General features: G+C 42.7%; 1 protein-coding gene across 5 annotated transcripts in view; it reads right to left on the bottom strand.

Moving 5' to 3' along the window:
* Positions 1-21,132, bottom strand: part of sash1a (SAM and SH3 domain containing 1a) — a 266,052-nt gene that overhangs the window by 194,115 nt on the left and 50,805 nt on the right. For 2 of the 5 annotated variants that reach the window (XM_060914074.1, XM_060914075.1), the window contains exon 1: positions 983-1,572. The exons of 1 other annotated variant lie outside the window; for it this stretch is intronic. In XM_060914074.1, coding sequence (XP_060770057.1) covers positions 983-1,081 — 99 coding nt within the window. In that variant the 5' untranslated portion in view covers positions 1,082-1,572. Of the gene's footprint in view, positions 1-982; positions 1,573-20,638; positions 20,753-21,132 lie in introns of those variants that run through there. 2 more of the 5 variants (XM_060914077.1, XM_060914076.1) reach the window with 2 other exon arrangements.

Here is a 21,132-nt window from a genome sequence, read left to right as displayed (position 1 = left end):
CAAATCACTTGTCCCTTTTTTGTTTCTGTTTAACATACCATTCTGACAGTTTGGCCATATTGCTGTGTTGAACAGCTTGTTGCACCTTCCATTAAAGTGTTCACTTTTGTACACATCTTCTTGCTTTTATTCATTCAGTTGTGGGGAATGCTTAGTAAGGTTGATCCTGACCTAAGCTATGTTGAGGTCACATATCTACTTTTTAAGTTCATGCTATAGTGCATACAATTTTAGAGATATAGCCTACATGTGCATATGCATTCTTCTTGGTGTTCTCACAAACAGGTGAAATAAATCAGTTTAAATTTGGCCTATGGACACAGCCTGGCCTATTCTCAGCCATTACAAAATCTGTTGTCTGGCCATAATTTAACTGATCTGTATACCACTATGCTACTAGATAACAAAATGCCTGTTTGTTTTATTTCATTTGAGATGTTGATAAATGTAAGCTTCAATAAAATAAGAGCACCTCTCTGAGTGTCACGTTTACGTAAAAAAAAAAAAGGTGTGCGTGCACGAGCATGGTCGCGCGCAAAAGTGTCCCGGTTTCAGACTAGGGAAATCTGGTCACCCTAACTTAGTACCCTATCAGGTGCGCGCTCTCTCTCTCTCTCTCTCCATAAACAAACTCCACACTGTAGCATAATGCATCATCATCATCATCGTCTCCACAGGACCTACCCCAAATCCCCATTCCAATCATCCACAGCTATTTCTCCTCATGAACCCATGAACATGTAACAGTGAAGAGGAAATGTTTGCTAACCTGCTCTTTGGATCCACTGGGGGGAAAATCCAAGTCTGTAATGTGCAGCCCTAATTTACATGCACACACTCACACACTGTGCCATAGACAATGAAGCCCCCTTCTCTACAGGAGCTTCAACACTATAGCAGCTTTCCTTTCCTGTCCTGTCCTGTCGCGTCCCCCTCCCCCAATCCAATGAGGAAGAAAATCAAAACAAGTCAAAACACTCACCAACATCCCCATCACATCCGACCAGAGTTGGGAGAAACTATCAACCACACCGGCTCCAGCTGCCTGAGACTCTGCCCCAGAGCCTGGATCCGCCTCCATGTTCACAAAAAAAGCAATTAACTGTCAATCAATCAATTGATTAAAATCGTAGGTGCTGTGAGTCCGACAGCACAAACTTCGCACAGGTGTGTAGATTAGGCTATTAAAGAAAATCCAAAAAGGCGAGAAAACAAGGGGGAAATAATCAACAGTTCAAACGCATTAAAATAAACATGCGCTTTATAAAACTATTAAATGATAACAATTCAAATCCAGGCTCGATTCTGCGATATTCCATTTGCTTCCTGTAGTTTTCCATGAGAAAGCCCAGGTGTCAACAGCAGCGCGGTTCACAAACTTTCAAGTGCTACTTTGACATTCCAAGTTGCAAACTAAGCTGAGCGCCCTGATCCGCTGCTAGCGCAAACCAACTCCGCCTGAAGGGAGACGTCTTCATACACAATGTCCTTAACAGTGATACTCATAAAGAAAAAAAAAAGAATTAAACTCGAACATACACATCTAAATAAAGTACACAAGCACCGAGCTACAAAAACATTCACCAACAAATGCGACAGTCTTTTGTGGTGTTGTTGAATTTTTCAATTCTCCCCTCCTACAAAATGAACTCGCCCTACCCCAGTCACTCCTTTCCCTTTAGAGCACAATAAAGCAGTAAAAGTTCGCGCGCTGCGTCTTTCCTGCATGGAACACACATGCACACAGATTATATATATATATATATATATATGTGTGTGTGTGTGTGTGTGTGTGTTGTTAAGGTAGCCTATTGTGCAGTGTTCCTGGCTATAACGTTGATACAATGGAACAAAGTGACATTTATCCTCTCAGCGTCTCCAAAATAAAAAGCGTGTGAGAAAAAAATGTCGGCGTGTGACGTCACCCAGCTCAATATTACAAAGACGCCTGAAAGAGTTGAATGGGTGATGTGCAGAAAAGAAAGTGATACCCAGTTTACAGGCTAGTAGTCTTTTATAGTCTTTGGTACATCAGATTATTAGGTTGCGGATAAACAGTTCAAAACCACATTCAAACCTTGCATTAACATGCATCCTGGGTGATTGGATTGTCAGCGGACAGCCCTGTAGGCAGTCGCTCAAACCACATTCGGAGGTAGTCTGGGACGCATATGACTACATCATATTTGTAATGTGAACGTGTAAGCATCCCGGATAGCTACAAAGAACCGCCTAATCAACTGCGTCACTCCTACCGAGAGCTGCTGTTTAGCAATACAATTCTTTTCCACCAATCTGCACTTCCAGTGTGCGCACACAGCACTTTTTTTTTTTTTTGCTAAAAAAGTAGCTGGGTTTGTTTGTTTTTTGTAGCTTCTGGTAGTGATGGCTCTGGCAGAAGTTAAGGCTTTGGGTAACTGATCTGAAGGTTGGGTGTTCAAGCCCCAGCAACTCCAAGTTTCCACTGTTGGGCCCTTGAGCAACGCCCTTAACCCACTCTGCTCTGGTCCACTGTATCATAGCTGGCCCTGTGCTCTGACCCCAACTAGGCTGGGATATGCGAAGAAAACAATTTCACTCTGTTGTAATGTCTATGTGACAAACAGAGGCTTCTTTTTGTTTGTTTGTTTCATCTGCCATTCAGTAATAACTTTCATTAGCAGACAATGGGACATAAAATAGGATTTGTAAGAACAAATGAAAAACAAATTCAGCAGAAGGCTGAAGTAATAAATATCCTAGACACACTTTCTCCAGCAGAAATAATGTATGAAATTGACACTAATGTATGAATATATGTAATTAGTATAATGTATAATGTACAGTGGTGCTTGAAAGTTTGTGAACCCTTTAGAATTTTCTATATTTCTACATAAATATGACCTAAAACATCATCAGATTTTCACACAAGTCCTAAAAGTAGATAAAGAGAACCCAGTTAAACAAATGAGACAAACATATTATACTTTGTCAATTATTTATTGAGGAAAATGATCCAATATTACATATCTGTGAGTGGCAAAAGTATGTGAACCTCTAGGATTAGCAGTTAATTTGAAGGTGAAATTAGAGTCAGGTGTTTTCAATCAATGGGATGACAATCAGGTGTGAGTGGGCACCCTGTTTTATTTTAAGAACAGGGATCTATCAAAGTCTGATCTTCACAACACATGTTTGTGGAAGTGTATCATGGCATGAACAAAGGAGATTTCTGAGGACCTCAGAAAAAGCGTTGTTGATGCTCATCAGGCTGGAAAAGGATACAAAACCATCTCTAAAGAGTTTGGACTCCACCAATCCAGTCAGACAGACTGTGTACAAATGGAGGAAATTCAAGACCATTGTTACCCTCCCCAGGAGTGGTCGACCAACAAAGATCACTCCAAAAGCAAGGCGTGTAATAGTTGGTGAGGTCACCAAGGACCCCAGGGTAACTTCTAAGCAACTGAAGGCCTCTCTCACATTGGCTAATGTTCATGAGTCCACCATCAGGAGAACACTGGTGTGCATGGCAGGGTTGCAAAGAGAAAGCCACTGCTCTCCAAAAAGAACATTGCTGCTCGTCTGCAGTTTGCTAAAGATCATGTGGACAAGCCAGAAGGCTATTGGAAAAATGTTTTGTGGACAGATGAGACCAAAATATAACTTTTTGGTTTAAATGAGAAGTGTTCTTTTGGTGGAGAGGGTGGAGACCTCGACTGGCTATCGTAGCCTGCAGGGAATCGGCCGTCAGACTTCTGTCGCATGTCCCAGACCCGGTGAAATGTAACTGAATTGTCTTGGCCAGCCCTAAGGGTCCCATCTGCATCTCATCATTGCTGAGGAGTGTGCTCCCATCACCCAATCAAGCATCCAGCCAGAGCAGGTCATGATATATTTTTTACCATATTAACATGCCATTGTTGTGTGTTATGCCTGATGTCAAGACTCTCGTCTCTGCGAGCCTACCACACAGATTTAATACTTGTCATTTTTAGGGCATACCTAACAACATGTGTTTTCTTTCTCTCTCTCTTCCCCCCCCCCCCCAATCTGTCCCTCTGAGTTACATGTTGGTCCTGGGATTGAGATGCTGGCCTCTTCTGCCCCTTGGACCTGCTTGATCCATCATGGTGCCCTGTGTCTGGTCGGAGTTTTATCGCATCGCTCCTGTGAAGAACGGCCCCATGAGGATAGTTGAGGGTTATACCTGGAGGATGCTCTCGACTCTTACAGTAATGCTTTTATGGCTGAGGACTACAGTTGTCTTGCTAACTTTAGGACTGCAGTTATCATGAATCAGTTTTGCACTCAAGTTTCCATCAATGAAGAGTTATAACATCAACGAAACTGTCCTCATGTTAAAACTGTCAATATTATAGTCAGGCTGTCTGTTGTTGCCCAAATGAGGATGGGTTCCCTTTTGAGTCTGGTTCCTCTCGAGGTTTCTTCCTCATGTCGTCTGAGGGAGTTTTTCCTTGCCACCGTCGCCACAGGCTTGCTCATTGGGGATAGATTAGGGATAAAATTAGCTCATGTTTTAAGTTGTTCAAACTCTGTAAAGCTGCTTTGCAACAATGTTTATTGTTAAAAGCGCTATACAAATAAACTTGACATGACATGGAGAAAGGAAAACAGTGCATTCCAGCATAAGAACCTTATCTCATCTGTGAAACATGGTGGTGGTAGTATCATGGTTTGGGCCTGTTTTGCTGCATCTGGGCCAGGACGGCTTGCCATCATTGATGGAACAATGAATTCTGAATTATACCAGCGAATTCTAAAGGAAAATGTCAGGACATCTGTCCATGAACTGAATCTCAAGAGAAGGTGGATCATGCAGCAAGACAACGACCCTAAGCACACAAGTCGTTCTACCAAAGAATGGTTAAAGAAGAATAAAGTTCATGTTTTGGAATGACCAAGTCAAAGTCCTGACCTTAATCCAATCGAAATGTTGTGGAAGGTCCTGAAGCAAGCAGTTCCCACCAACATCCCAGAGTTGAAGCTGTTCTGTACGGAGGAATGGGCTAAAATTCCTCCAAGCCAGTGTGCAGGACTGATCAACAGTTACCGGAAATGTTTAGTTGCAGTTATTGCTGCACAAGGGGGTCACACCAGATACTGAAAGCGAAGGTTCACATACTTTTGCCACTCACAAATATGTAAAATTGGATAATTTTCCTCAATAAATAAGTGACCAAGTGTAATATTTTTGTCTCATTTGTTTAACTGGGTTCTCTTTATCTACTTTTAGGACTTGGGTGAAATGATATTTTAGGTCATATTTATGCAGAAATATAGAAAGTTTTAAAGGGTTCACAAACTTTCAACCACCACTGCATGAAATTATGTATGATGTTTGGATAATATATGAAATTAGTGTTTGCAAGTGATCACAAGAGACCTGTTCCTAATGCCCAGTGTGATCAGCTATGTGTCTCGACTGTCCACCTGTAATCGGATCACTTAAGACAGACGTCAAAGTGTGAATAAGGCCTATGATAACCAAAGTTGTATCCTACACCATAAGAGTGTTAAAATTTGAATAGCATCATTGCTACACAGATCTCTGGTTCAATTCTGAGCGCCGGTTACTGTCTGTGACTGAACAGGTTTCCTCTGGGTTCTCCAATTTCATTCTACTTCCTAAAACCATACCATGGACAGACTAAGATAAAGTGCCCCTAGGTGTGAATGTACAAGTCTGTCTGTAAAATGTACTGGCATCCCATCCAGAGTGCATTTCTACCTCATGCCCAGTGTTTCTGGGATAGGCTCTGGACACACCTTAAACCTGAACCAGGATAAAGCAGTTACTGAGAGAAAGAGTAAGTGAGTAAGAGAAAGCATGTCCTGCATCATGCGTGTGAGTGTGAGTTGACTTTTGGACTGAAAGTGATTTATGATCATTACACAATTACAGGAATGTACACAATGTCTACAGTAGGAGTGGAATGGTTCAACCCATCACCATGTTTATGGCATATCATAATATCTACATACAGCTTTATATTTTTAAAGATGGCATTAAATAATGTCAAACTGCATGAGAAATACAGCTGGTAAATGATCTGTAAATCCCTCATACCATTCAGTGGTTTAACCAAGTCATCGGACTAGTCATCTGATGCCACCCAAAAGAGAATGGGTTTTCTTTTGAATTATATTATCTCAGGCCTACAGCTCTGGCTTACTCATTATAAATTTCAATAGAAATCTATTAATGATACAGTATGTAATAATATGTATCAATAATGTGCAAGTACAGTATATCTAATGTTAATGTGCCTTACAACTATAATTGAATTGAAATATTGTAAGTAGAAATATATGTAAGCATGATCTTTAAAAGGTTACACCATGGGTTTGTCCTTGATTTTAACAGGAGCTAAATGTGAAGCAGATACTGACAAAGAAACATGTACAATTTATTGAATGAAGAGAAGTGAGTGAGTGGATTGCTGGTTACTAAAATGAAGAAACAATGTGTCTGTGTGCCTCTGCTGTACTTTCTTTCCTGGCAGAAAACATTCCCTCAAGCAGCAACAGCTGTGTAGTCTCATGACAGAAATGAGAGGGGGAGAGAGAGAGAGAGAAAATGGGAAAATAGGATGGATAAAGAGAAAGTATATCTGAGAGGTGGAGATAATTTCTCATTTGTCACACTTAGACCAAGGAATTTCATACATGCATGAAATCACCACTGAGCTTATCTTGACAAGTTTAATCCATAATTTCCTACCTCTGCTTTTTTTTTGAAAGAGAGATGGGAACACAGAGCCTGTTAGCCATCATCTTTTTATAAAAGCACCCAGTTTCTTGTTGAATCTCAAATCATGTCTGAAACAGACTAATCGGTACAGACTAATCGGTACTATACAGTACAATTTTTGCCTGCTATTGGTTAGGGCAGGTGTTCATTTCAAGCCCTTCTCCTATGACAGACAGACTGTACAGTACATCTTACTGCTAATTCCCAATCAGAGAAGAATAAAGTGTACAGCCTAAGCCTCTGTAACAGCTGCTTGCACACGTGTGTCCATGTGTTCAATGTGTTAACCCTCTACAAGCCACCTAAATATTTGCAGCAAAATATTTCTTTCAAGAATTCAAAGAGACAAATATTCCCTGAATATGCATTTATCTATCCATAAATACATGCTTCACCATGAGCACACTGTTGAGGTCCTCAGGCCATGCAAGAGGACGCGTATGGAATAAAAATCTCTCTTAAAGCAATTTAAAATAGAACAGACACATTACCAACAGTGTTCAAGAAAAAAAACTCTATCCACCATGTCTATAAGATTCACTCTTAGAAAGATGGTACATACAATGTTGTAGTTCTACATAAGACAAGGGTTTCCCTGGGGGGTTCTCAGAGTGTATTACCAAAGATAATAATTTTGATACTTTTACTCATATAAATTATCCAATGACAGGCTATGATAGAAATGCCAAACTACAAATCCACCAATAAAAAAAACCCTAAATTCTACTCCTTACTGACTTTCACAACACAAAATGTTTCATTGATTTTGTATGTTTATACAACATCGTGGCTGAGCACTTGAATCTGATTGGTCAGTAGTTCATTATTTTCGCATAACAGCACAGCTTGGAAAGTAGTTCCGGTTGTAACATGAATGACAGGTTAATATAAATGCTGTCATTCTAATGAATTATCATTTTTATAGTAACAGTTTGTACATCCATCCATCCATCCATCCATCCACTAGGGCGGCACGGTGGTGTAGTGGTTAGCGCTGTCGCCTCACAGCAAGAAGGTCCTGGGTTCGAGCCCCGGGGCCGGCGAGGGCCTTTCTGTGTGGAGTTTGCATGTTCTCCCCGTGTCCGCATGGGTTTCCTCCGGGTGCTCCGGTTTCCCCCACAGTCCAAAGACATGCAGGTTAGGTTAATTGGTGACTCTAAATTGACTGTAGGTGTGAATGGTTGTCTGTGTCTATGTGTCAGCCCTGTGATGACCTGGCGACTTGTCCAGGGTGTACCCCGCCTTTCGCCCGTAGTCAGCTGGGATAGGCTCCAGCTTGCCTGCGACCCTGTAGAAGGATAAAGCGGCTTGAGATAATGAGATGAGATCCATCCACTATCTGTAGCTGCTTATCCTGTCCTACAGGGTCGCAGGCAAGCTGGAGCCTATCCCAGCTGACTATGGGCGAGAGACAGGGTACACCCTGGACAAGTCGCCAGGTCATCGCAGGGCTGACACATAGACACAGACAAGCATTCACACTCACACCTATGGTCAATTTAGAGCTACCAATTAGCCTAACCTGCATGCCTTTGGACTGTGGGGGAAACCAGAGCACCCGGATGAAACCCACGCGGACATGGGGAGAGCATGCAAACTCCACACAGAAAGGCCCTCGTCGGCTGCAGGGCTTGAACTCAGGACCTTCTTGCTGTGAGGCGACAGTGCTAACCACTACACCACTGTGCTGCCCAGTTTGTATATATACACTCTATATTCTCTCAAGCCTTGGAAACATACATGAAATTATTGCCCATGCTAATCACAATTATGCGAGATTAGATAAGAGTTTAGATTAAAAAAACCAACGTTGAATAATTTGATAAACATGACCTGAGGAATTGGTTCTTCTTTTTTTATTTATTTATTTTTTGCTGTAACATTTGAACTGTTTATTCTGTCTGTTCTGTGGGGTGTAAAAGATAAGACAACAATGGAGCAGCGCCCCTCCTGCCATGTTTAAACACAGAGGTCAGTTCTCAGTGGAGGACAGGTCCTTGATCCTCTGTGTGTATGGGTATATGTTTGCGGGTGTTCCTTGCTGATTAATTACACACTCTCTCCCAACAGGATAAGGTTCCATTGTTGAAGAACCTCATGCGGCTTCTTAACCTGTAGAATTTTTAACCCACAATGATTTATGATAGGCAAAGAATGTAGAACGTAACACAAAATTGGGGAGGGAAGTGCACGGACACACACACACACACACACACACACACACACACACACACACACACCAGTGTTTCTTTTCCAGTCAATCAAAGCTTGGATAAATAAAGTCTGATTCATCTTGCAAACATTCCCTTCACTTTCCCCCCTCATTTGAACTTCTACATTGCTTTCCTTTCTTGCCTGTTTCACCATCTAAATGCATTAGTTCATCACTTTCTGTCTCTTCTCTGCACCTGCAGGTCTGATGATACACACACAGTGGATCTCTTGCAAAGCCCTGATTGCTATTCCACTGAGGGGCTGGCTCAGTGGAGGAACCATTTTAGCCCAATTCTGAGCAGGGGTTCAGTTCGGGTCGAACTACGGTAGAGACTCGGAGAATCAAATAGCCCAAATACTGTATGTTAGCTTACAACATAATAAGGAGCTGCATCACAACAAATGCACAAAATATCATAGTCTGATGTTTACATTAGCACTTTTAACAAAGTCTATGGACTGAAATATCAACAGTACTAAATCCATGATTATCCATGATTTTTAATCCATGATTAAAAATACATTAATCCCAGTGTTTATGCTGACTAAATATTATATTATATTGTAACAACTCTCTGACTTTGGGAAACAGAGGAACGGGAAGCAGGCTTCAGAACAGGTGAGTTTGTTTTATTGTGCACACTTTTCAATGATTATTCACGAAACATAAATACACTAAACACACACGCCACAGCTCTCTCGTTCCTGACTGTCTGAAAGACACACAGAGACACAGGTTAATAGACAGCCAGTAATCTAACACAGGTGCACCTCATCACATGTTACCTGCTGGTTCAACTTGCCTCCTCACCGTTCACAGCCAACGCTCGACAGCGCCTCCACTGCCACATACCCTCACCACCTGACTCAGGCCGGGGAGCCATCCAGCCTGCAGCTGACTCCCCCCCCGGCGGGAGAGGTAATCCACCACTACTATCTGTGCCCCCGTCCTGTGGACCACCTTAAATTTAAAGGGCTGAAAGGCCAGATACCAACAAGTGATCCACACATTGGCATCCTTCATGCAGTGGAGCCACTGGAGTGGGGCATGGTCAGAACAGAGGGTGAACGAGTATCCTAGCAGGTAGTAGCGGAGAATGAGGACTGCCCACTTGATGGCCAGAATCGTGCTGTACTTTGACTCTCGCATGGAGAGCACATGGCTGATATACAGCACAGGATGCTCCTCCTCCTCCACCACCTGGGACAAAACAGCCCCCAGCCCTCTGTCCAATGCATCGGTCTATAAAACAAAAGGGAGAGAAAAGTCAGGAGAGTGCAACAGCAGGCCCCCATACAAAACTGCCTTTACTTGAGCAAAAGCCCCTTCACACAGCTCTGTCCACTGGACCAGATCTTATGCCCCCTTTTTAGTGAGGTCAGACAGTGGGCTAGTGACATCCGAAAAGTTAGGCACGAACCGCCTATAATAGCCAGCTAGCCCCAGGATCTGCCTCAACCCCTTTTTGGTCTTCGGTCATGGGCAGGCCACAATCACCATGGTTTTATCAATTTGGGGATGCACCTGCCCATGACCCAAGTGGAAGCCCAGATACCGTACTTCCACCTGTCCAATTGCACACTTCTTCAGGTTTGCTGTGAGCCCAGCACACCTCAGTGACCTCAGGACCACCCTGAGATGTTGTAGATGCCTCTCCCAATCATTACTGTAAATGATTATATCATCAAAGTAGGCTGCCACATACGTATTGTGGGAACAGAGAATTCAGTCCAAGAGATGCTGAAATGTCGCGGGAGCCCCAAACAACCTGAAAGGAAGGGTGACAAATTGATGTAAGCTAAAGGGAGTGGAAAAGGCCATTTTTATGTGGAATAACGGAGTCAAGGGGGTCTGCTAATATCCCTTTGTCAAATCCAGTGTCAAGTAAAAGCAAGCCTCGCCTAACCGATTGAGCAGTTCATCAATGTGGGGCATTGGATATGCATCAAATTTAGACACTGCACTGACTTTTCTATAGTCTGCACAGAACCAGACCAACCCGTCAGTCTTGGGAACCAAGACTACCGGGCTGCTCCAGTTGCTGTGTAACCCCTCAATTACTCCCATCTTAAGTATAACCTGGAGTTCATCCCAAACCACATTTTTCTGGGGTTCAGGGAGCCAATACAGGCAGCTGTGCACCACCACCCTTGGGGGAGTCTCAATGTGGTGTTCTATGAGGTTAATGCGACCAGGGAGGGGCGAGAACACATTGAAGAATTCCTTCTACAACTGAATTATCTGTGTTTTCTGGGACGGTGAGAGGTGGTCTCCACAGAGGACCGGGGTGAATTGGGCCGCACTTTTTAGACTTACCTCTGGTCCCAGCTCTGCCCTCTCTGGAACTACCATTGCCAGAGCCACAGGTTTCAGGAGATTGAGATGGTAAATTTGACGTGTCACCCCTATCTGGCTGTTTGACCTCATAGTCGACCTCCCCAATTTGCCATATGACCTCAAAGGGCCCTTGCCACTTGGTGAGCAATTTTGAATTTGAGGTGGGTAGTAAAATGAGGACTTTATCTCTCGGCACAAATGCCCCTCTGTTGTACTAGAGAACTTGATGTTCTTGGGCCTGTAGCAAATTCTCCTGGGTTATGTGGCACAGTGCGTGGAGTTTTACTCTCAGGTCAAGAACATATTGAATTTCATTTTTACTTTGAGAAGGCCCCTCCTCCCAATTTTCTTTAATGATGTCTAAGACACCACAGGGCTTGTGCCCATACAGCAATTCAAAAGGAGAAAACCCAGTGGAGGATTGTGGGACCTCGCACACTGTAGACAACAGAGGGTCGAGCCACCTGTCCCAACTTTTAGCATCCCTATGAACTAATTTACGAATCATGCTTTTAATTGTTTGATTAAATCATTCAACCAGCCTGTCCATTTGCGGATGATAAACACTAGTATGAATCGATTTAATCTGCAATAATTCATATAATTCGCGCAGTGTGCGTGGCATAAACATAGTGCCTTGATCAGTCAGTATTTCTTTTGGAATCCCGACTTGGGAGATAACATGGAAGGGTGCCTCCACGACACTGCGTTCTGAGATATTGCAGAGTGACACTGCTTCTGGGTATCGCATTGTATAATCCACTATGACTAACACAAAGCAATACCCGTGTGCAGATTGATCTAATGGCCTGATGAGATCCATGCCAATTCTTTTGAAGGGGATCTCCATCAGTGGCAATAGGGGCAATGGCACTTTTGGTGTGGCCGCTGGATTTACCAGCTGGCATTTGCGACAAGCCACACACCACCTGCAGACATCGGCACAAATCCCTGGCCAATAGAAACGGGCCATGAGACAATTTTATCCTGCCCTGAATGCCTAGCCATAGGATTATGATGAGCCGCATGGAAAAAAAGTTCCCTGCAGCTCTTCGGGACCAACAATTGTGCCATCTTTTCTTGTGTTTGAGTGTCTTATATCACTTGATACAGCCTGTCCTTAATAATACAAAAGTACGGGAAGGAAAGTGCAATGTTCGGTTGGACGATTTGACTATCAATTACTTTCACTTGGTCAAAGGTGCGTCTCAGAGACTTGTCACATGCCTGCTCCAATGGGAAGTCCCCTATGGGATTTCCCAGAGAGGGAGGAGGGCTCTCTCCCCTCTTTATGTCATCTGGACGCGATGCTGATGTGGACGGTCTTGGGGCCGCCTCCTCAGTCAATGTTGCAACAGGATCCCCCCGTGACGTGATACTGTAGGACTCATCCACTACTATCAGTTTCATTAATGTTCTAAACCCCAGCCAGTCGGTTCCCAGAATCAGCAGGTGAGTGAGGCTCGGACTAACCGCGGCCTCTCCATTATGATTTTCTCTCCGGAAATGGATAATGACGGGCATCAGCAGATATTTATGTACATCACCATGCACACACCAAAAGTGCATTTCCCAGTGCCCCGCATTGAGTCAGGCTTTGATGTACGTATGAAGGTCTGATTGCAACCTGAATCCACCAAAGCCTGATGTGTACCCCATTGCATACTCACAACTATCCTGTATGCCCCTGCTCAATCAGGGGAAGCCTGAGGTATTGTGGATGCAAATCAGTAGCCCCACCTCCTTGTGGAAGTGCTGATTCCCCACCTTCCCTCCACGCCTACAGACCTGGCCGAGCTCGCTCTCGGTTCTGGTGGGCATGGATGAGTTCATCTGTGGAGAGAAAGGGGGGTTAATTGTGGCACAGACACAGAAGGAGAAGGCACAGTAGAAACACGAGGATAGACACAGATGTGGGGAGCAGGTTTCGGGGAGTGGGACCCTGTTCCTGCAGGGCTGGGGTAGTGGAGGGGCAAGGAGAGGGGGAAGGATTGTGAAAATGCGAAAAGTGAAAGCGGATTGTGAAAGCAAAAGTGATTGAGTGAGAGAGGGAGTTGTAACAGAGCCTCCTTCTGGATATGCCATCAGATAATCCTCAGCCAGTCAGCCTGCTTCCTCCAGCAATGTTGTTCGGTGACACTGGACCCACGCTGATGTCCCACTCAGCAGCTGAGCACCAAACTGCTCCAGTGTCATTTGCTCGATGATGGCTTCGACATCGCACTCGCCGGCCAGAAGCCACTGTCAGCAGGCATCTCAGAGCTGTTGGGCGAACGCGAACGGCCAGCCAAATTCACCATAAGCCAGCAAGCGGAAGCATTGGCGCTGCTCTTCTGGGCCACAGCCAACCTGCTGTAGGATGGCTTGCTTCAGGTGGGGGTACTCCAGCATGGTGGTGGGCAGGAGCTGTCGAGCCATGAGCTGGGCTTCCCCCGACAGGAGCGGCAGTAGGTGAGCCACCCACTGTGAGGTTGGCCATGAGCTCACCTCCACGACATGCTCAAACAGCTCGAGGAAGGCATCGGGGACAATAGCTGGAGCTCGTGCAGACTGGACCCAGCTCTGTATTACTTATCAATCCTCTGCTTGGGCTTCGAGCAGAGCCCGGAAATGCTGGCCCAGGTCAACAGACAACGCAAAAAGGGCATGCTGCTGGCACTGGAGGTCGTCAGCAAACATTTGGAGGCATTCTCAGACTGGTTCGGATCTCATGGCAGCGTTTGTTCTTCAGTCCCGGGTTTCACCACCAGTGTAACAACTCTCCGACTTTGGGAAACAGAGGACCTGGAAGCAGGCTTCAGAACAAACAGAGTTTGTTTAATTGTGCATACTTTTCAGTGACTATTCATGAAACATGTCACACATGTGGTGGGGTGTGACAGCTCTCTCTCTCTCTCTCTCTCTCTCTCTCAATTGTTCCTGACTGTCTGAGAGACACACAGAGACACAGGTTGTTAGACAGCCAGTAATTTGACACAGGTGCACCTCATCACATGTTACCTGCTGGTTCAACCTGCCTTCTCACCATTCACAGCTGACACTCGACCATGCCCCTGCTGCCACATATATAAAGCCACTCCTATCTCACTCACCGTGTTCCAGTGATGTCCAATGTTATATTAATGAGAACTCCAGTGTAGAAATAGTGCAGATACTGGTGCAAAGGTGCAGACATTGTTGCACAAGTTCCAGAATGCAATGCAGCTATACGGCAATGAGTTACAGCAGGGACACAGCTCGACTAGTTATTGATCTACAAAATGATAAACATGTGATAGCTTTGACAGTGGTATTAGCATGAAAGTTGACGCTGATCAGTTTGAGCAGAGTTTAGCTGGACAGACTAAAAGACTAAAGCACTGCTGCATTAGTTATTTTGACATTACTGTCAAAATAACTTCCACTTCTGCCTTTCAGACATTACCTTGATCATTCATTTCATTCTTTGCCTTTTACTGAGTTTTGTTTTTATTGAGCTGTGCCAGGAACACATTTTGCACTTTATGGGTGATACTTTACTAGTGATTGGAATTATATCTCTTTAGTGAACCAGATCATTTGGCTCAACTCAGGAATTTGAGCCAGCTCTTTTTGGCTCCCAAATAGCTCTACATTTAGCACCACTAATGGCTTTTATAATTCAGCAAAATTTTTGCAATGTTTTGACTTATGATTGGTGTGTGTGCATTTATATCATTTAAATCATTCAATGTGTCATTCAAAATTTGTACTAAAATTTATAATTTCTTCAATACCATTATTTTACATTATGTTTGGTATAAAAACAAACACTATTTCAAATGTGTATTGAACATCCATTATCCATAACCACTTATCCTGTGCAGGCAAGCTGGAGCCTATCACAGCTGACTATGGGCAAGAGGTAGAGTACACCCTAGACCAGGGATCTCAAACTCAAATGAGCTGGGGGCCACTGCTGCCAACATCATCTGATCGGAGGGCCACAACAATGTTCAAGTATAATACAAAAAAGAACGGATATTTCTGATTTTTTTAATTTCAAGTACTGTAACACAAAACTGCAAACAGAAAGTGCAAAGTCTTTTTTTATCTCCTTTTAGACACCTAGCAGCCTTAGTATATCACTAAAATAATGATAAAATAAATATTAAAACAAATTATAAAAACAAACAAACAAAAAAGCATATAAACAGGTATGTATGTGTTTCACACCAAATAAAAATATTTTCCTCTCATAACTTATTTAAACTTGGCAAAGAATTGATAAATGAAATACCAGAATGCATTGCTTTTTTGTTAACACATCAAACAACACCTTCAAAACACAAGTATACATTTGTATCTGCATTTTAACGGTTCTTTATGGTAAACTATTTAACTTACTGTATTGCCCTCAACAAACAAATCATCCTTGAGCCCATTTGTGCATTATTTCTTGCCAGATACCTGGCAGCGCTTGTGCTCACAAAGCTGAGTCACATTTGCTCTAATGGTCGTTGCAACTGAAACTCTGAGTACAGCTTCAAGATGGGCATCTGTAAGCCTTGATCTGTGCTTGCTTTTGTTAAAGTTCATTGTTGAGAACAATTTTTCACACACATATGTACCTCCAAAAAATCATAATACATGACTAAAAACTCTGGATAGCTCTGGGATTGATGGAAGCAGCTCTCTCAGAAACATTCCAATCTTGTCTACTTTTCCCTGTGCCTCTCTGAATTTAGCTTTTAGTTCGCTGCTGCACTGCAAGTCAATAAGTTCATTTTGCAAAACGCCAGGGACACTCTCCACATGAGCTGAGAAGGGGTCTGCAAATAGCTGAAAGGTGTCACGGTGTACCTTAAAGTCAGCAAAACGTTCATCAAACTCTTGCTGCAGGTTTTCAATAGCAGAGACATATTCATCCCCACTGAAAGATGTGCCCTCTTCAACCAAAGATCTACATGCAGCAAAATGACAGAGGTTTGCTGCAGACAGTTGAGTTTTCCACAATCTCAGTTTTGTGGAGAAAGCTTTCACACTCTCATAGGCAGCTGTGATGAGCTGACCAGGACCCTGCAGCTTTAGGTTCAGGATGTTTAGTTCTTGTGTTATGTCCACAAGGAATGCCAAATCCATTATCCATTTTGGATCATCAAGCTCGGGAATATCTAGCCTGCCATTTTCCATGAATCTCTTCACCTTAGCTCTTAATTAAAAAAAAATCTCCTGAACACGTTTCCCCTGCTTAGCCAGCGCACCTCAGTAAAGTAGAGCACATCACCATATGATGCCTCAATTTCCTCCAAAAAGGCCTGGAACTGGTGGTGTTGTAAACCTCTGGACCTGATATAATTAACACATTTCAGGACGACAGACATCACATGTTCAAAATTCAAGCATTTGCCACACAGTTGATGCTGATGTATAATGCAGTGCAGAGCAATAGCTGGATCAGCATTTTCTTCCTCTAACTTTCTCTGTACCAGCGCTACCAGTCCGTTGTTCTTGCCTGTCATGGACGGTGCTCCATCAGTGGTAATGCCCACCAGTCTGTTCCATGGCACACCAAGCCGCTCAATCGCACCGCACAGCTGCTGAAATATGGCTTTTGCTGTGGCACAGCCATACTGTACATAGGACACAAACTCAGCAACTCTTCTGTCACCTCAAACTTGTCATCAACACCCCTGATGAAAATTGCTAGTTGAGCAGTGTCTGTTTTGTCAGTGCTTTCATCAAGCGCAATAGAGTATGCAATTAAACTGTGGGCTCTGTCCTGTAATTGTTCATAAATGTTACCTGACAGTCCATTAATCTGCTCGGCCACAGTGTTTGCTGAGAGAGAAATGTTGTTGAATAAGCTCCTCTTTTCGGGACAGAGAATATCAGCAACTCGCAACATACAGTCCTTCACAAACTGCCCTCGGTGAATGGTTTTCCTGCTTTGGCGATCAATTCACAGATCACAGCAGCATCAGCATCCTTATGGGCATTGTGGAAAAGTTCTTGCTGGGATAGTAGTCCTTTCTGTAGCTGCTCGGCTCGTTGTCTCCTGTCATCATCTCCCTTGTATTTCTCACCATCCTCGCTGTGTTTAGTTGAATAATGACGCCTGAGATTGTATTCTTTCAAAACAGCGAGTTTCTCTTTACATATAAGGTCGCATGAGATCGCATTTACATATGAGATCGCATTTCCACCAAACTCAACAAAAAAATACTGTGATGTCCATTTGTCTTGAAACTGCCTATTCTCGCCATCAACCTTTCTCTTAGGTTTTGAAAGAGACATTTTTAATTAAATAGTTTTTATTATCCCTTCTCGTCGTTGTCTTCGTGTCATGAACTTTGTGTTGTTCCACACCTGCACACATTTTGTGCACTTCAAAATAACTGGTTTTTTTAATTAAATAGTTTTTATTATCTGAAATGAAATGTTTTTATTAGCTAAAAATTTTATCTTTATCCTTGTGGTGGTAAAACAAAAAAAATATAATAAAAATACCCTCAAGAGCCGAATCACATTAAATTTTGACATCAAGTCACGGGCCGGATCCGGGCCGGAAGTGGCCCGCGGGCTGGGGGTTTGAGACCCCTGCCCTAGACAAATCACCAGATCATCACAGGATTGACACAGAGACAAACAACCATTCACACCTATGGGCAATTTAGAGCCACCAATTAGCCTAACGTGCATGTCTTTGGGGGAAACCAGAACACCCAGAGGAAACCCACACAGACACAGGGAGAACATGAAAACTCCACACAGAAAGGCTCCCGTTGGCCACTGGGCTCGAACCCAGAACCTTCTTGCTGTGAGGCGACAGTGCTAACCACGACACCACCATGCCACTGTCCATTGAACATTCTATTTATATTAAACATTGTAAATCAGCATTTTGCTACAAACATTAAATACTGTGTATTTGGTCCTTGTGCATAATAAACTATCCAAAACACAAACCATTCCAAATAAATCACACTCAGAACAAAACTTGGTGTGACAAATCGGCTCTCAAACAGGAGCCAGCCCTCACTGTTCACATAAAGGAATCTGGCAGGAATTTTAATTCAGTTTGACTTATGCAAACATTTACACACGACTTTACTAAAAGGCAGATAAATAAGGCTCAGTGGAGGTCATTTAGAAATCAAGATTTCATTGCTTAGATGCCACTGAAGATCTGAATCTTAATTATAAGATTAATTCATATGCAAATCATATTAGTTAAAGGTGGATTTTTGCTATAAACTGTGTTGCTGCTGCAGCTATCGGAACAAACACACTTGTCGCACAATCACTTCTTATGCTTTGACCTTGATGCTTTGTAGTGAGGTCAGATAATGGGCTTTAATAATAATATACTGAAAGTAGTCTGCTTTTTTTTGGCTCATTTAGTTTACTTTTTATTTTAGTTTACTACAATATTCCTGGTTCATACACTCACAGAACTAGAAATGATGCAGTCACTGAATGCAGTTATGGTGAACTGAGATTCTTTCTTACAGAGAACACACAGTAAAGTCAGTGGGTGTTTTGTCTGAAGAACATGGTTGTGCAATCTGAGCAACAAGACCTCTCTGGCTTGTTTAATAACTGTTAAGATTTCCAGAGATTAAGATGATGTTGGTAGTAGGGGGCAGAATTCATTCATTCATTCATTCATTCATTCATTCATTCATTTATGCCTTGAGGAAAACCAAACATCTAAAAAAATCTGTATTTTGTCATATCAAATATCATATGATTTTTACATTTTGCTGAAAAAAATAAATGGGTTAATATCTTATGCTACAATAGGATTTGTGTTTTGAGTTGTCTGTGTAGATACAGCCAATTGACAGTCTCACACAGTGTTGACTTGACTTCATCTGATTAATTATGTAATTGGGAAGTGAGAGCAGGATCAGCAATTATGTTTTGATATCCAGACAATGGGATCAGGTGGCACGGTGGTGTAGTGGTTAGTGCTGTCGCCTCACAGCAAGAAGGTCTGGGTTCGAGCCCCGTGACCGGCGAGGGCCTTTCTGTGTGGAGTTTGCATGTTCTCCCCGTGTCCACGTGGGTTTCCTCCAGGTGCTCCGGTTTCCCCCACAGTCCAAAGACATTCAGGTTAGGTTAACTGGTGACTCTAAATTGACCGTGAATGTGAGTGTGAATGGTTGTCTGTGTCTGTGCCAGCCCTGTGATGACCTGGCGACTTGTCCAGGGTGTACCCTGCCTTTCGCCCGTAGTCAGCTGGGATAGGCTCCAGCTTGCCTGCGACCCTGTAGAACAGGATAAAGTGGCTAGAGATAATGAGATGAGATGAGACAATGGGATCATTTCATGGGAAAAGCATCATAATTCCATGTAGAAAGCAAAAGCACACAAGGTTGTCCTTGGAGTCCCTGATCATAACCAAGACATGGGGGGGGAGATGTAATTCTAAGTAGTATGGCTGTTGATCTTCAAGTGCTGGCTTGAAACTTCAGTCAGCATTATTTTTGTCTGGTGTTGATAGACCATGTAGAAATAGAGATATAGTAAATTTCAAATTTTGCAATTGTACCGTACATGGTTTCATTTTGTCTTTATTTTACCTCATGTGTCTTTTCTCCTTATTATCTTACTTGCATACATAAAAGGTTTTGTTACTCATGTTTGTTGTTTTGAATAAAGAAAAATAATACTTTTCTAAATATAAACATTTTTCAGTGTTTATATAGATACATTATATAAAAAATCAAAAGCACACAAAAAACAGGCAAAGTCCCAGATCCAGATTCACAAGGGTTAATTTACAAAATGACAATTTACATGTAGCCATTAGATCCGTGTTGAAAGTGCAATCATGAGATTCAGGATGTGCGTCCACAAATTAACCTCAGACACACCACACATGAGCCAAGGAGTTTCAGATGACTATTGTACACTTTACTAGCCACATCCTTCAGAATATTGAAGGTTGTGATTTTCTAGCAGCAAAGCAAACTTAAATACAGCAACACAGTGCTTTACAGGGCAGGATAAAGTCACTGGAATGAAAGTCAAGAGTCAAGGGTTTTGTATGAAGCAATTAGAGGTGAATACACAAGTTAATCTTTTGTGTTTGCACAAGATACTGTGGGGGAAAGTCATCTGCCATGTCAGTCATATTAACTCTTCCTGTAAAAGCAGGAAATTGTTGGCCATGTTTATTGCTAAAAATGTAGAGGATGCTGAAGCAAGCCTAGAGGTCTTGAGACCGCAAACTAGCTAGCCATAAAATGTATTAAAGTCCTGCCCTGTTACAGTTGGTTTTGGAGATCACTAAGAATGGCCACTCCCAGTCACTGCTTAATACTGATTAGGATTAAACACATAAAATAAGTACTTGGTTACTTAACTACTCATGCCCATCACTTGTCATGATTCCACAACCTCCAGAGAAATCTTCCTGCTTGTACTCTGTGCAATAGTAACAGGCAACAGGAAACTGACTGGGGTATAGTTCTGGATGTCTGGTGAAAAAGAACAACAACAACAACAACAACAACAACTTTGTTTACATTTCTATACAGTTTTATAGATTTAGGTTGGTTTTAATCAATGCTTATCATTTTAACCAGCCTGAGAATGTTACTGCTCAATTATCTGACTAATACACTACAGTATATGGCCAAAAGTATGTGGACACCTGGCCATCACACCCATATGTGGGCTTCTCTAAACTGTTGCCACAAATTCAGAAGCACACAATTGTATAGAATGTTGCATGAAGATTTCCCTTCACTGAAACTAAGAGGCCCAAACCTGTTCCAGCATGACAATGAGACCTCTGTGAAGACAAGGTTTGTCAAGGTTAGAGTGGAAGAACTTGAGTGGCCTGCACAGAGCCTTG

This window comes from Neoarius graeffei, chromosome 2 (assembly GCF_027579695.1).
Source record: "Neoarius graeffei isolate fNeoGra1 chromosome 2, fNeoGra1.pri, whole genome shotgun sequence".
NCBI classification, from domain to species: Eukaryota; Metazoa; Chordata; class Actinopteri; order Siluriformes; family Ariidae; genus Neoarius; species Neoarius graeffei.
This window is presented reverse-complemented; position numbering and strand designations above follow the sequence as displayed.